This window comes from Artemia franciscana, chromosome 14, assembly GCF_032884065.1.
Source record: "Artemia franciscana chromosome 14, ASM3288406v1, whole genome shotgun sequence".
Classification (NCBI taxonomy): domain Eukaryota; kingdom Metazoa; phylum Arthropoda; class Branchiopoda; order Anostraca; family Artemiidae; genus Artemia; species Artemia franciscana.
Window position 1 is genome coordinate 31,009,901 of NC_088876.1, and position 17,960 is coordinate 31,027,860.

Here is a 17,960-nt window from a genome sequence, read left to right on the forward strand (position 1 = left end):
AGCACGTACATGGAAATTTTTCAGGAGGGGGAGGCTATCAAAAAGACAAATTTCATTTGATTATTTGAATAGGAAGCACTCAGAAATCCAGCATAATTTACGATTTCCGATAGAGGTCCGAGCTCCCCTCCTTCCGTATATCTCTGCAAGGTTATTAACGTTTTTTTCCAGAGTCTTTAGACAGAAGGGGTCCTTCAATTCTCCTTGGGAGAGGGTTTCCTACCCATCTATCTGCTTCAAAACCCATAAACAAACAGCTAGTTTTTATAAGCAAAGAAAATCTTTATCAGCTCGTGAGGGAAGGCAGGGGAGGGGGTTAAAGGGTCTATAGTCTTTCTGGAATAGCAAAGGATGGCAAGACAAGTGAAAGCATTTTTACTCAAGCATGTTTTCATGAATGTTTAAGCTTTGGAATATATATTTTTTTTTACATTTCGGGGGAGGAGGAGTCAAAAAGCCTTGATTAGTAAGAGCCTAATTCCCCCTTCACCTATCCTAAACGACATTCCTGCCATAGGAAACAAGCAGACTGGCTCATTATCTTGATGCCACCTCGTTTTTGCATGTATTACGCCATTCGACTATTTTGATTTCAGGCTGGTAATCTTGATATTGTTCTTTTTTTCTTTCTATGGAATGGTGTCTATGTAACAAACATTTTGAGAAAAAAAGGTGTAGAACTGAATTTTAGAGCCCAAACGATAAAAGTTAAATCTTAAAAAAAAAGTAAGTATGACGGCACTAGACCCTTAAGGTCCAAACCAGCGGTGTGTTATCTTCGCTGCGTGGCCCTTCAGCCAGGAAGTCCAATTGGGGGGGGGGGGGAGGTAGGGGGTCAGTCACTTTGTGCTTTCGCACACCCATCCTGCTTACATTCCCCATATTTTTCCAGGTACCTCTTACTATTACCATAAATTATAATAGCATTTCTTTGAATTTTTTTAAGCGACATATGAGGCCAGATGCTTGTAAAGCCAGAAAAAGGGTTGTGAAAAAAGGGTTGAAAAAAGAAAAAAGGTAGAAAAAGGGTTGCACATCATTTTACTAAATGAAGAGAAGGAAATTTACATGACCGTAGCATCAATGCTTGAAGTAAATGTATTTTGACTCTTGCCTGGCAAGACTAAAATGATTCAAGACTCAATGACTCGAAATGAGGAAAAAGGGAAGGAATGAAGACAAATTAATTGGAAATAAACAAAATCCAAATAGGGGTGATTACCTACATATTTTCTACTTCAACAATAAAGAATGACATGAAAACGGGTACTTACTTCATAAACATTGGGATGCCACAATTTAGTAACAAATCTTACATGTGGCGGAGAATAGGGGTAGTCTGCTGGGAACTTTACCACCACCTAAAACAAAACAAAAAATTATAGTTTTTTTATATTATCTAAAAAAATTGTTAGGAGTTAATATAAAAATGAAAATAACAATTTTATAGATAAAATTAAAATATAAGATATAAAATAAGACAAAAATACAAATAAAATAAATACCTATAAAAAAATTAAAATAACATACAAAAATTAATATTAGTCGACTTAATACTCAAAGAAAAACATTGGGGAGTAAATAAAACTAAGAGAAAAGCATATCATAGGTAGCATAGGTTTTTTTTTTTTTTTTTTTTTTTTTTTTTTTTTTTTTTTTTTTTTTTGTTTAGACCAGGGCACTTCGTATCGAAGGAGTTGTCGTAGAAACTTCAAAAAGGACTCATTCGATTGGAAATAGAAAGTGCTAGCGCCCATTTTAATAGTCAAAAGAAATTGGTGGGCAACTAGCCCCCCTCGCACGCCCACCATTTCCCCAAACATGTTCAATAAAACTTTTGAGATAGCCATATTGTTCAATTTAGTTGAATAAATCCGGAAATTATGTCTTCGAGGATGACCCCCCCCCCCACAGAACTCAGGGCAAGGGTTGTAAGTTATGCCCTGGAGGCATTTAGAGTATATATAGAAAGGGTGATCGCATTAATGTCAGAGGGGGCTCATTGGGTTGCTAATCAGAAGTTCTAGTATCCCTTTTAAGATTCAGAGTGATCGGAGGGTGGATATCCCCCCATACATATTGTATTTTCCCAAAATGTATCTGATAGAAGTTTTGAGATGACCATTTGTTGTCGTAGAAACTTCGAAAGGAGCTCATTCGATTGGAAACTGAAAGGGCCAGTGCCCTTTTTCATAGTCAAAATTAAATGGAGGGCAACTAACCCTCCTTCCATGCCCACCATTTTCCTAAACACATCCAATCAAAATTTGAGATAGCCATTTTGTTCAACGTTGTTGAGAGGTCCGGCAATTACATCTTTGAGGGTGAGTCTCCCTTCTACCAGAGCCCTCAGGGCAAGGTAAGTTATACCCTGGGGGGCATATAAGGTACATAGAAAAGGTGATCGTAAAATCTCCGGAATGGGCCCATTTGATTGGAAATCAGATGTTCTAGTGGTCGTTTCAAGATTCAGAGTGATCGGGGTGTGGATACCCCCCCCCAACCTTGTATTTTCCCGGAATGCATCTGATAGAAATTTTGAGATGGCCATTTGTTGTCGTAAAAACTTCAAAAAGAGCTCATTCGATTGGAAATGAAAAGGGCTAGTTCGCTTTTTAATAGTTGAAAAGACTGGACGGCAACTAACCCCTCCCATGCTCAACATTTCCCTAAACACATTCAATAAAAAATCTGAGATAGCGATTCTATTCAACGTAATTGAAAGGTCCAGAAATTTATCTTTGAGGATGACAACCCCCCACAGCCCTCAGGGCACGGGCGGCAAGGGTTGTAAGTTATGCCATGGGCACATACAAGGAATATACAGAAAGGGTAATCGCTTAAACTTTGGATGGGGTACAATGGATTGATTATCAGAAGTTCTAGTGTCCTTTTTAAGGTTAAAAGTCATCGGAGGGTGGATAATCCCCACACCTCGAATTTGCCCGAAATGCAATCTATAGAAATTTTGAGATGACCATTTGTTGTTGAAGAAACTTCGAAAAAAGCTCATTCGGTTGGAAATTGAAAGAGCGAGTGCCCTTTTAAATAGTCGAAAGTGATTGGAGGGCAACTAACCCCCCTCCCAAGCCCACCATTTCTCCAAACACATCCAATAAAAATTTCGAGATATCCCTTTTGTTCAACGTAGTTGAAAGGACCAGAAATTATGTCTTTGAGGATGACCCCCACCGCCCTAAGGGCAAAGTAATTTATGCCCTGGGGGCATATAAGGTATGTATAGAAAGGGAGGGGACTCGTTGTATTGGTAATGAGAAGTTCTAGTGCCCTTTTTAACATTCAGAGTGATCGGTGGGTGGATACACCTCCCCCCAAACCTCGTAATTTCCATACTTACAACTGATGAGAATTTTTAGACGGCCATTTTTGTCGTAGAAACTTAAAAAAAAGACTCAATCGATTGGAAACTGATGTGATTGAGGGACAATATGCCACCCACTCCCCACACCCATCAATTCCCAAAACACATGAAATTAAAAATTTGAGATAGCCATTCTATTCAGTCTTGTTGAAAGGTCTTGAAATTATGTCTTTGACAACCCCCATACCTTCTCAAAACCTGAACATAATTTGTACTTTACTGGAAAAAAAATGACTTGATTGTCATTTTAGTATGCATATACTGATATACATTCCTTAAAGTTTCAATAATTTTTAATTTATTAAAGTAAGAAACATTTTAAATGTATTTTGTTTATTTAAATCATACAATAAAAAACCGAGTCGAACTCAAAACGAGTGAAAATTAACATGAGTAGGGCTGACAGCCCCCATGCCTTCTCAAGACCAGAACATAATTAGTGAAAACAAAATATATTTTAAATGTTTTTCACTTTGTTTTTACTTGTTTAAAATATTTTTACAATTATTTATTTTAATGTTTTTAAATGTTATGAAGGGGGAAGTCCTCCCCTTGCGCTCCAATTACAGTGCGGGTGTCTGGTGCTCTTTTTAAGAGTAACAAGAGATGAGAGGGCAAGTAGCCCTTCTCTCAAGCCGACTCATTTTCTAAATGCACCCAGTGAAAATTTTGAAACAGCATAGTAGAACGGTCCAGCAACTATGTCTTTAAGGATATTAGGCATGTCAACCCCCCACAATTATGCAATTGGCCCATTATATTTTAAAACTATATGTTGCTTTAAAATAAATCAAAAGGCATTGCGCTTATGGCTTCCGTTAAGACACCTCAGCAATATATCGAGAACGACTCGGGCTATTAAGTTGAAAATTTTGGGATAAGTTGTAAAAGAGCGTAGATGTAATCTTTTTGGAATGATATTAAGTTTTATTTTTCAGATCAATTTCAGAAGCTATAAAATTAAATTAAAAAATACTGTTTGCGCCGGGATTAGGAATTTTTGAAAAAGTTTTTCCAACATACAAATAGCAGCCCATATTATGGATTCTTAGAGAAGATTAAAAAAACAACAAGTTTTTTTTAAACTGGAAGTAAGGAACGACATTAAAACTTAAAACGAACAGAAATTATTCCGTATATGAAAGTATTGTCCCCCCCCTCAACACCTCGCTCTTTACGCTAAAGTTTTTTATTGTTCTAAAAGGTAGAACTGTGACAAAGAGTCAAACTGTAGCGTAAACAGCGAGGCGTTGAGGAGGGGACAACCCCTTTCGTATAAGGAATAATTTCTATTCGTCTTAAGTTTTAATGTCACTTCTTACTTGCAGTTACAAAAAACTTGTGTTTTTATTTAATTTCTGAAATTTTTAAAGTTAATGCATGTTTTGATTTTGGCTCACCCACATGAATAATTAAAACGAAGTTTGCATATTATTATTTTTTTTTTTATAAATGGCTTTCTCATATTTTTGTTCGGACGATTTTGAAAAAAATATCGTTGTCGTTAAAAAACTTTTTTTTTTTATTTAATTTCTGAACGTTTTTGAATTACTGCCTGTTTTGATTTTGGCTCCCCGCACATGAATAATTAAAAGGAAATTTCCATTTTTTTTTTTTTTTGGCTATATGGCTTTCTCATAGTTTCAATCGGACGATTTTGTTAAAAAAAAGGGGTGGGGAGGAGGCCTAGTTGTCTTCCAATTTTGGTTACTTAAAAATGCAACTAGAACTTTTTAATTTTTTTCGAATGTTTTTATTAGTAATAAATATACGTCTTACGAATTAACTTAGGTAACGAACTTTTGTTTTCACCTTCCTTACTTTCATAATCGAAAAATTATCAAAACTTTAAAGAAAAATTGTCAGTACATGTCAATTTAATTGACAAATCCACCGTCATTTGTTTGTTTTTTGTTTGTTTTTGTTTGTTTTATAAATTATGTTCTGATCTTAAGAAGGCATGGGGGTTGTCAACCCTACTCATGTTACTGTTAGCTCGTTTCGAGTTTGACTCGGCTATTTGTTCGTTTTGAGTTTCATTTATTTATTGATAGTTGGTTATAGGACGCCAAAAGGTTAGATTTTGTCTTTATTTTTCGTTTTTTTTTTCTGAGCACTGAGGACGACTTGGCGGGGGACCTCGTCGAAATACTTGCTTGTTTTCGTTTTCATAGTTTACTACTGGCTGAAAAACCCTCGTTTTTTCTCACCTATTTTATTTTATTTTTCCTTTATTATATCCTTTCTTTTCTTTGTTTCATGCGTCATGTATGGGGAGAACTTACGCAAAAAAAATCTTATTAGTTAAAATTTTATTCAATAGTTAAGAAACAAATCTTTAATAATTACAAAATCTTAAAGAACCAAAAGAAAAATCCGTAAAAAAGATTCCAGTTTCCAGTTGTGAATAGACTAAACAATAAAACCAGGGGCCTAAAATATTTCATTTTGATGCACTTGCTAATTTAAAGTTTTATTTTAGGATTTTGTGATCTCTTCATTTGGTAGCATTTTTTGTTCTCTTTTTGAACCCTAGTGGCGATCTCTAGATTTCGTTAACTAGTTTATTTCTGACAGTTATTTTTGACTAAGGAATGCATGTCATTCTGATATTGTTCATTTGGCCTTGTTTGCTATTTTTTTTCATTGTCATATTTTTTTAATGAATTTTTTTGCTTATATTGTTCTGTTACGGCTCCAAAATCTGAATCCAGCCTTTCCGGACTTGTGATAGGATTTTTTTTAAATAAACATCTATCTATCTTATTTATATTTTGAGTGAATGTGAATTTTTTTTTCCTTCCTGAACAGACATAAAAACTACTTACAACCGTAAATTGTTATAGAAAAACTTGTCAAATTTATCTTGAAGAATCAACAGGTTCAAGCGGCTCAAGGTAATGAGACAAGAACCGGTTTGACAAGAAAAACTTGTCAAATTTACCCTGAAGTATCAACCGGTTCAACCAGTGATATCAACCGGCTCTAGGTGATGCAAGGAGAACCAGTGATAAGAACAACCTACCAAATTTACCTTCAAGTATCAAATTTATCTTGAAGAATCAACCGGTTCAAGCGGCTCAACGTAATGAGACAAGAACCGGTTTGACAAGAAAAACTTGTCAAATTTACCCTGAAGTATCAACCGGTTCAACCAGTGATATCAACCGGCTCTAGGTGATGCAAGGAGAACCAGTGATAAGAAAAACCTACCAAATTTACCTTCAAGTATCAACCAGTCCTACCGGTGATATCAACCGGCTAAAGGTAATGCAACAAGAACCGGTTTGACAAGAAAACTTGTCAAATTTACCCTGAAGTATCAACTGGTGATATCAACCTGCTCAAGGTAATGAAACAAGAACCAGTTTGACAAGAAAAATTTGTCAAATTTACCCTGAAGTATCAACCGGCTCTAGGTGATGCAAAATATCCAGTGACAAGAAAAACCTATCAAATTTACCTTGAAGTATCCCCCTTGATACAATGTATCGGGAGGACCAAATATGGCAACGTCCCATTCAAACATATTCTCTTCGTTCATTTTCACTCGGAAACCTTCAACCGGTTCTTCTTGCAGACTCCTATATTCCAACTGCAAGGCTCTTGAGGCGCTGCTGCTTGCCTCCATCTTCTTTCTCTGAAAATAAATTTGATATTTATACACTAAATATTAATAGTTACAATTCAAGGCTTACATTGTGTCTCTTGTTGCCTTTAGTATTTTCTATAAGATACTTTATTTGACCTTTCCTCACCCCTGTATACGGTTGCGCCATCTACTTTCGAACTTTGTGACTTTTAATAATTTCTTAGATGTCAGCACTGTTCACAGTAGAGCTACTTCTAAGCCTCCCTTTAAAACGAGTCGCGGTTGCAGAAGTGGTAAACGCGTCTCTGAGAGGAGGAATCCCCTAGTGGAACCGAGTAACTTATCCGCTCTAAGTGACACCCGCGCCAATGTAGGCAGACCGACTGAATCGAGTCTCACAGACCTACCCGTAATCGAACGCTCCGACAGTTTGCCCGTTAACGACTATGCCAATGAGCCGCCTCCCATCCTAAGACCTGTTACTTTCAACGCTCGTCGTGGCCTTCCTTACTTCCTCGTTTGCAACACTAGATCGCTGTGCAACAAAACAGAAGATTTTGAAGCTGTTATTCGCCACTGTTATTTTCTTCTTTTTTTGTGTTAGTTTGTTATTTAGCATAGTGAAGCAACGCAATAGCTACGATGTTGTTTAAATAAACCTCTCTCTCTCTCTCTCTCTCTCTCTCTCTCTCTCTCTCTCTCTCTCTCTCTCTCTCTCTCTCTCTCTCTCTCTCTATACTTATTTTTTTTTTTTTTAATTCATTCTGGATCCGTAACAGACCAACAAAAAGAAAAATAACATTACCAAGTTTCCTTCTCAAAGGTTTGGCTTTGAGATACCCAAAAAAAGATACCAAATTGGTGGCATCTTAACGGCGCCAATTCAAAAAAAAATTGAGGGGGGGGGTCAAGGATTTGTTTCCAGAAGATACAAACAACAGAACCAGATTGGGCAAAAATAATCAAAATGGGGGTAATGGCGATTTTAGTTTTTTGATAAGCAGTCAACAAATTTATTCAAAATTCATTTTGGATCTGTAACAGACCAATAAAAAGGTTTGGATAGATTAGTATAAGAAAGGATCCACTCAATATTTCAATTATGACAGCATTAAAAGTTTCTTGAACTGAACATGGTTTTATTTATTTACTATTTAATAAATTTATAATACAATTATTTAATATGTTTTATTTAATTTTCATTTATTATGACTTATTTTGCAATATTAAAATATCAGAAGATAGTTAAGATAACAGACATCCTATCTTGTGCATTGCGATTAGCTAACTGAAATATATTATTAGACTTTGTTAGATATGTTTTCCTTCATTTTGTTTTTATATAGCATTTGAGTTTATTAAGTTTATATATTATTTGAAGTTTTTTTAAGTTCTTTATTATTATTATTATTAACAAGAACTTTTTTAAGGTACATAATTATGAAAAAATTAACCCGTTTCTCAATTTTTAAATTCTGTTTTAACTCTAAAAAATACCAATTCTAAGTGTTCCTCTGATTTATATCACAGGTGCACTAACTTAGAGTTATGACAAGTTTGTACCAAATTACAATGTTTTCCAAACAGTATCTAGAAAACGCCATCTTTTATCTTTTGTCTTCAAAAGGTAGATCAAAGTTAGAAAATGACACCAAGAAAAATACCTCTGGCAACATAGAGCAACAAAACTCTGATATTTGGAGCTTATATTAAGAAGCTAGGAACACATAAACTGAATTAGTTTGTCTTTGTGTCAATAAATTAATTGGGAGTTCCTCGAGTCCATTTTAATTTTTGAATCACAATTTAATCTAAAACAACATTGGAGCAAACCCAGATCGAATAAGTGCGGGGCCCAATTGGATTTTTTTTGCCCTTCCTGTACATGGAACATTTAAATAAAGCGAAGTTCAAAATCTCAGATATAGGACTACCCCGATCAAATTCAATAAATTTGTCACGAACATTTATGGGTATCAGTTTTCTATATATTATAAAGTATATATTATTTGATAGTAAACAAATTAATAAATATTATATTGCGATGCAAACTTGAGATAAATATATTATTAATTATGTGAATAATTCATAATTTATTCCACATCGTCAAAAACAATTTGTTTTAAATTTCAAAACCTTTTTGATCATTTTGATGGTAACATGGGGCCCTTTCAGATGCTAGGTCCGATTGGGCCCAATCGCTCAAAACACTCTTTATCCGGGCCTTTTTAGTTGTTTTTAATTGTTTTAAAAAGTAGAATTATGGCAAAGAGTCAAACTTTAGCGTAAAGAGCGAGGGATTGCGGAGGGGACAACTCATTTCATATACGGAGTAATTTCTGTTCGTTTTAAGTTTTAATGTCGCTCCTTACTTTCAGTAAAAAAAAAAACTAGCTTTTTTATTTAATTTCTGAACGTTTTTGAATTAATGCATGTTTGATTTTGGCTTTCCGTACATAAATTATTAAAATGAAATTTGCATAATAATTCTTTTTTTGGCTAAATGGCTATCTCTTAGTTTTGATCAGACTATTTTGAGAAATAAGGAGTGGGGAAGGAGGCCTAGTTGCCCTCCAATTTTTCGGTTACTTAAAAAGGCGACTAGAACTTTTAATTTTTAACGAACGTTTTTATTAGTAAAAAATATATGTAACTTAAGAATTAACTTACGTAACAAACTTTTATATTCTTATATTTTTGATTATATATATGAAGGGGTTTGTCCCCTCGTTAATACCTCGCTCTTCACACTAAATCTTAATTTTTGTCCCAATTCTTTAAGAATGACCCTTGAATCAGAAAGACCGTAGAATAAATAGTTGAAATTACTAAAAATACTTTAGCATTAAGAGCGAAGTATTTAACTCCTCCTAAATACCTTGCTCTTTATGCTAAAGTATTTTTAGAACCCCTCATATGCGTAATAATCTCTGTTCGTTTTAATTTTTAATGCTAATCCTTACTTTCAATTGAAAAAAACTTTTTCATGTTTATATTTTAATTGTTTTTTTTTTAATAGTAATGCTAGAAAATCCTGTGCCCTTTTCATTGAATTTCTCTTCCCCCATGAAATATTCCTCAAAGGAAAGATCCTCCCACATAGCCCACTCCCCTCAACCCCACACCCAAACCAATAAAAATCCCCCTGAAAACGTCAGTACACTTCCCAATAACCATTACTGTATGTAAACATTGGTCAAAGTTTGTAACTTGTAGCCCCTCCCCCAGGGACTGTGGGGAGTAAGTCATCCCCAAAGACATAGTTATTATGGTTTTCGACTATGGGGAACAAAATGGCTATCTAAAAATTTTGATCCGTTGAATTTGGGGAAAAATTAGCGTGGGAGGGGGCGTAAGTGCCCTCCAATTTTTTTGGTCACTTAAAAAGGGCACTAGAACTTTTCATTTCCATTAGAATGAGCCCTCTTGAAACACCCTAGGACCACTTGGTCGATACGATGACCCCTGGGAAAAAAAAAACAAACAAACAAACAAATAAACACGCACCCGTGATCTGTCTTCTGGCAAAAAACACGAAATTCCACATTTTTGTAGATTGGACCTTGAACATTTTTCTATAGGATTGTCAGATACGCTGAATGGGATGGTGCGATTTACGTTAAGATCCTGTGATTTTTAGGGGGTGTTTCCCCCTATTTTCTAAATTGAGGCAAATTTTCTCAGGCTCGTAACTTTTGATGGGTAAGACTAAACTTGATGAAACTTATATATTTAAAACCAGCATAAAAATCCGACTCTTTTGATATATCTTTTAGAATCGAAGTTCCGTTGTTTAGAGTTTGGTTACTATTGAGCCGGGTCGCTCCTTACTACAGTTCGTTAACACGAACTGTTTGATATTTGTCTTATGACTCTTTTTCACCATTCATGACGATCTGACTTTTAGATTTGACTTGACTATAAGATTTAACTTGACTTTTAGATTTGTGCATTGAAAATAAAACCAAAGGTTTGAGACAAATTGATGGATTTACAGAAATAGCAACAGAAAGTGCAGCACTAGTAGAAACATAAGCCTGAATGCGTTTTCATAACTACCGGGATCGTGTGTGCATACTAGATTTGTCATGCACTTAAAAGAAAAAATAAAGAAAAAAGATGAGAGCAGGTTTATTGAAACAAAAGCTAGAAAGGTAGTGCCCTAAGAAAACAAGAGTCAAGAGCTCGTATGGCACATGTGACGGGGTCGGAACCAATAATGTGACGAAGTAAGGACGAGGTACGTGACGAGGTAAGGAAAGGCGAATTTTGATGTAACTTGGTGTGAGGATTTTTTGGGTCAAGAGTAAGGTCGACTTCGTAGATTGGCTTTTGTAGCCTACAGTTAGAGGTGGTGGGGGAGGGGTTTTAAATTAAGGGACAAACAAAACATTTTCAAACAGCTAATATGATACTCGTCCGATCCGAATTGAAAATGGGGCAGTTAAGACACGAGATCTTTCTATATATCAAGCTTCATTAAGATCCGATCTCCCATTCCAAAGATAAACATCCCTCAATTTTCGTGATTTCTCCTCCCTCCATCCCCCCCAGATGGCCGAATCTGGGAAACGACTGTTAACAGGTCAATTTGCGCATGTCCCTGACACGCCTATCAATTTCCATTGTCCTAGCACGTCCATAAGCACCGAACTCGCCAAAGCACTGGACCCCCCCCCAAGATCCAGTCCAGTTATGTCAATCACGTAACTAAAACTTGTGCTTATTCTTCCCACCAAGTTCCACCCCAATTCATCCGTTTATTCTTCCCGATCTCTCCACTCTAAGCGTTTTTAAGATTTTCGGTTTCCCCCTACAACTCCCCCCAATGTCACCAAATCCAGCCAGGATTTTAAATAAGAGCTCTGAGACACGAGATCCTTTTAAATATCAAATTTACTTAAGATCCTATCATCCGTTCGTAAATTAAAAATACCTCTTTTTTCTAATTTTTCCGCGTTTCGACCCCCCTCCCGGTGGGCGAAACGGGGTAGAGACTATTTCTAATTTATTCTAGTCTGTTCCCTAATATGCCTGCCATCTTTCATCGTCCTAGCTTATCTGGAAGCGCCCAAACTAGCAAAACCGAGACCGAACGACGGACAGAAATTGCGATCGCTATGGTACTTGGTCGACGGGCAAGTGCCATAAAAAACAATATTTCAAATAAAATCTTTGTATCCATTTTTCACTCCTGAAAGGAGCATTCCATCTGTAAAACAGAAAACTAAGCATTTTCGGTCCGATTATTTTTGGGAAAAAGAGGGTATAAGGGCGCTAGTTGCCCTCCAATCTTTGTGGTCGCTTAAAAGGGCACTAGAACTTTTAAATTCCGTTTGAATGTGCCCATTCCTGATTTTCTAGGACCAGTTGTTCAATACGGTCTCCCCTGAAAAAAACAAACAAATAAATTCGCACCCGCGATGTTTCTTCTGGTAGAAAATACATACTTTTACGTTTTTGCAGATAGGGGTCAGAAGTTCTACAATACGGTTCTTTGATATGCTGAATAAGTTGATGTGATTTTAATTTGATCAAATACTTTTTGAGGGTGTTTACACCCTTTCCAAAAGTCAGGTGACTTTTCTCAGACGTGTAGTCCTTGATGGCGAACATTAAGGGACGACCGGTGCCCACGCACAACAAGCATACAATTCAACTTTGATAAGAGGTGGATTCGGAAATGAACGGGTGTTAAAGGGAATGACGTACATTAATGGAGGCAGTGTTTTCATGTCTCTCTGTTATGGGTCGCTACTCTGCTGATTAACTTCCGGGTTACCGACTGAATTTTTTCCAGAAAATTAAAAGCATAGAGATTACATAATCTAGTGGCAAGAATCTGTATTATTTTAGCAGGAAACTAACAATTACCAAACTCATACAGGTGACTAGTTGTCATCAAGAATTTGTGGTTTGATTAGTAAGAAGGGAGTAAGAATTGGTCGAAGTTTTCATGTGAATGTATTGGAGCAAATTTTTCTATGCAAAATGCCTCGTACCTTGACGGAGGAAAATAAAAAGAATGAGTCAGAGGTGAAATAAATAAACTAGTAATTTGGCGAAACGAGGGAATTCTGATCGAGGAAAATCTTACGCCGGGGGAGTATTTTTTCATGGGGAACCATATGAGAAAGAAATTAACTGACACAGTAAATACTTGAGCAGCTAAAAGAAACTTTGGCAAAAACCGAATTCGAAGCTTGATTTTTCATTGGGTTTGCCCTACTCATTAAAAAATGAAATATGATTAGAAAATAGACAGAAAAGGAGGGGAGGGAAAACACCAGCCCCGATTTTTCTCCCTAGACTGTTTTTTTTCTAAAAACATTCTTAAATATCTGGTTCCTATAGGCTATGGTTCACTCTTTACTGTGGTGTAGCCATCACTGCACCCACGATCAATAGAAAAATATATACACGTGTGAATTTAAATAGAAAGTGGAAAACTTTATACATTCTAAGAAATCCGCTCATGACAAAATTTTTAGATCCAAAGGATTTCCCTTTTTTGAACAAATGATAAAACTGTTCAATGGCATTATTCTAATCCTAAGAACTAACTGATAACCTTTAGGGAAAAATTAAGAATTAAATTAGCAATTACATTAATTAGCAATTAGAAAATTAAATTTGCAATTACTATCATAATTCTGATTGGATGAATGGATAGATTTTGAGAGTAATGAACCCAGGGATATTCGCAACTTTTCCCCTCTGATGCAAGTTTTAGGTTTTAGAAGATAGAACTTAAACAGTAGAATTTTTATATCAAATGTTTTTAAAGACAATCGGCGAAGGAAACGCCTTGCGATCACCATCTGGGTATATGGTTTTTTTTATACTACAAAAGACTTAAAGTTAAGCATTAATAAACCTTAGCGTAAAGAGCGACTTGAAGTTATTAGGTAATTTCAAGAAAAAATGGTTAAGATTATGGGCAACGACCAGATCAAGGACCTCTTGGGTAACAGAAAGTCTTGTCCCCAGACTTTTAAGGTCGATAGCTTGAGCTTTTGGTTTCAAAATAAGTCTGTCCAAGTTTTTCTAGTTTAGGCACTTACAGATAAGCTAGGACGATGAAATTTGGCAGGCGTATCAGGGACCATACAAGATTAAATTAGAAACAGTCGTTCCCCGATTTGATCATCTGGGGGGAGGTGGGGGACGGTTAATTCGCAAAAATTAGGAAAAATGAGGTTTCCTATACGAAATTTCTTTGTGTCTTCATTTCTCTTTACCGATTCAATTTTACGCGTAGAGATTTTAAGGGTAATTGTCCGGGGTAAATTTTCGCTAGAATTGAATTATCCAGAGGGTATTTTTGTGGGGGGGGATTTTCCATGGGGGTGGAGCCAGGAATTATGACGTTATTTAAAAAACGATGAGAAATTAAACAAAAACGAGTTTTTCCAACTAAAAATAAGGAGCAAAATTAAAACTCAAAACGAAGAGAAATTATTACGTATATGAGGGGGAGGTTTTTCCCGTCCTCAACATCTCACTCTTTCCGCTAAAGTTTCAATTTTGTCCGAGTTCTTTCAAAACAACTCCTGAAACACAAGGGTCGTTTAATTTGAACAATAAGTAACTTTTTTTTCAAAGTGCCAAAAAATTGTAGCGTGAAGTACGAAATGTTCCGTCGTATACGTAATAATTTCTGTTCGTTTAAGTTTTAACAAAGCTTGGAGACTAATATTTTTCTAAAGGCAATGGAAAAAGTAAATTAATTTAATTAAAAGTTTGTGCAAATGAAAAAAATAAGTAATCACAAAAAATACACAAAATAAGCCTACTTACAAAAAAGTAAGTTATAAAGTTATAAATAAACATTGGATTGATATTTTTTAACGATATCGACAGTTTTGAACTTGGTTATCAAACACCAAAATATGTAATGTTTTTAGACTCATTTATAAAAAGTAACGCACTATCTAAGTAGTTTGTTCAAAATAAAACACTAAAACTAAGATTAAGAATATCAGATAACAATTTTGAAGTCAATATTTTTAATTTGATTTTGAATATCAAAAACCAATATATTGGACACTTTTATACTTCATACCTGTAAAAAATTATAATTTTTTCAAAGTGACAACTAAATAAATAAAATCCCACCTGGAAAAAAAATGAATGATAATAAAACACAAAAAACGTGTCCGTTCAGGGGAAAAAATACAGAAATTCCCAGTATTCCGTTCAGAAGAAACATTCCTGATTATAGTGGCTTTATATATCAGCTCATGGGTACTCTTGCAATGCAAGAAAAAAGTTGACGGCATATTTTTACCGAAATTGCCCTTTATTAAGTTGTTTTCCTTGCTTTCTCTATAATTATACGAACTTTCTTGTGTACTAGTAGCTGCATTAATTACTAATAAACAAATACATATTTAAGATCACCATAAAAAGCTGATTCTTTGATTGAATGTTATCAATAGTTAGGCTCTTATACTTTTATTATTGACAAGGATCGTTATTTACTTACCATTCATTACTATGAATTATTTGAATTTTTTTGTTGCTCCATCCAAATCATATAGAAAAATGTTTGTGGAAAACTCGAAAGGGGTCACTAAGTCAAAAATTAGAACTTTTATTTTCCTTATTAATGGTCAAAATCTATTGTCAGGCAGCCAACAACGGGGCAATACACATTTTTTCCACGGTTTTTCCCTATTCTGCTCTCTATCCTTATAATTTTTCTATAGTCCCAAATTTCCAGGGGGCCATTGCCCCCTGCCTCCCTGGTGAACCACAATTTGAATGCTGTAATATAACTGTTTTACTAGGCTTAGACGCATCTTCCAAAAGCGTAGAAATAAATTGTAAGAAATTAGCATTTTTACAAATAGTATATATATATTAAATACATAACGATACCATTTTTTTTTTTTCACGAAATAAGTCCAACTTTCACTGTGAGCACAAACTGCGATGCTTACAATATTGATGGTGCGACAAGGCTAGGCAAAAAATACACCCTCCCCCCCCCCCAGAGAAAACCCTAGATCCATCTCTAGAATGGTGTCACTGTAGTGACTGAGTGACCATTATATTTGTAAAGTCTTGAAAAGGGAATCAAACGGCACTCCTGTTTTGCAGTTTCAGCTATTCCTTCACAGAGGGAATGTTCGTGCATGATTGAGGTATCCCCCCATTAATGTTTTATTTTCAGTAAACGATGTAATTTAAAACATTCACGACCACTAGCTCTAAGCAGTGGCGGTTCTGGTCTCTCTTGCGCCCCGCCCGGGCCGAAATCTTGATTAGAATTCCTTGTCTCCCACAAAATTCCCAGCCCGAATTTTAACAAAATTTTCATTTATTAACAAAATTATTTTCAATTAATTAATAATTTACTTTTTAATTCATTTTTTTTCAATTATAACTGAATTATTTTAAGTTATTTATTTTGACGTTAAGTTATTTTGTAGATATAATTAATCATTTTCATTTATCCACTGGACCCTCTACTTCATCAATATATTTCAAAACTAGATAATTATTCATCAAAACAAGATAATTATAACCGTTAGATAATTTTGCGCCCCTAAAATTTCTGGGCCCGGGGTAGGTGTTCTGTCCCTTCCCTAAAACCACCACTGCCTCTGTGAGTAGAAAACAACTTACTTTACGCTCTTTGATGGCCATAATTCGCTTCAGAATAAGTTTTTTCATACTTTTTATACAGAGGCAGAAATTAAATCCTTCAAGAACAATACAAAAGGAGCAAGTGACAGAACCAAAACTGACCAATATGATGCCACAGTTACGGTTTCCCGCTGGGATCATTTCCAATTTATAATCATCCTCACTGAATTAAGTTGAAATATCCAATTACCAGGTCAAAAACCATTCAGGTTAAAAGACCGAATAAAAGAAACTCGTCACGCCTCTGGGTCAGTAGGTTCACAACGTAAATCACCTAGCAACAACTCCTTTGAAGAAAAAAAAATCCGGGGAGGCGCGTGCCAAGCGTGAGTTGTGAGATGAGATGTACACTAAGTGACAGATTGAGCACCCCGCCGGAGGAAAGATGTAAGTGAAACACCATAGGGACAGGAACACAAATAAAGTAGGATGAAGAGTTAAGAACAAGGTGTAGCGACTATCAGGGATGGCATCCTAATAACAGGAAAAAGGCTTTACTACATATGTAAAACCAGAAGGCTTTGGGAATGGAAGAGGTCATACCCCCCCCCCATCTTCTGTTGCCATTGCTTGAAGAAAAAATTATGTTCTAATCATAGTATCGTATAAGTAAAACCAAGTCTGGCCACGATCGACTTATAGTAGGTGGGAGGGGAAGGGCGGGACTTTCTGGTATCACCTTCGCAGATCTACAAGAGGTGGCTGCTGGATCTCCACCAAATTTCGTGGGAAGGAAGAGCTATTATACTGTTTTTGCTGTTGAGTGTTTGAACAAATCTAACCTAAACAGGGGGTGCTTAGTTTCTTCCTTAGATTCGCTTTCCAGGTCTAGCCAATTCGTGTCGTCTCGCGAATATCGATCTGGTATCGATCTCCGCTAGTCGTGACTATCATATAAAAAGCTAAGCCGGTTTCCGAATAAAATCCGTACTGTTTAACATTATCTGCAAAATTCTATTCTAAACGACTATTTTGAAAGGTAAAGTTGAAGATAGTTGTATTTCAGATAGTTGAAATTTAAAAATGTAAAAAATGAAGAAAATCATTCACCTGTATGCAAAAACTTGCCGAAATTCACAAAATCTATTGCTTAAGTCATTAAGTGACTTAAGTCATTGCTTAAGTCACTATCTAGGAAAATCAAGCCTTCAATCAAAGATGTACAGTTTAACGGTAAGCAACACCTTACCGTTAAGGTAAGCAACACCTTAACAAGGTAAGCAACACCTTGTACAGTTAAGCAACAGTTTAACGTTAAGGTTAAAATAAAATTCCGAGGGGGGGGGGGGCTGCTATGGATACTGCTAATAGTACTACTGAAACTAAGGGTAT

The 17,960-nt window shown here is 35.6% G+C and overlaps 1 protein-coding gene across 2 annotated transcripts in view; it reads right to left on the bottom strand.

Moving 5' to 3' along the window:
* LOC136035566 (ubiquitin-conjugating enzyme E2 R2-like) overlaps positions 1-16,841 on the bottom strand; it is a 35,656-nt gene extending 18,815 nt beyond the window's left edge. The window contains exons 1-3 of one of the 2 annotated variants that reach the window (XM_065717439.1): positions 16,731-16,841; positions 6,846-7,022; positions 1,275-1,361 (exon numbers count right to left, since the gene is read on the bottom strand). In XM_065717439.1, coding sequence (XP_065573511.1) covers positions 1,275-1,361; positions 6,846-7,022; positions 16,731-16,769 — 303 coding nt within the window. In that variant the 5' untranslated portion in view covers positions 16,770-16,841. Of the gene's footprint in view, positions 1-1,274; positions 1,362-6,845; positions 7,023-16,607 lie in introns of both variants that reach the window. The other variant, XM_065717438.1, reaches the window with a different exon arrangement.
* Positions 16,842-17,960: the final 1,119 nt, after the last annotated feature.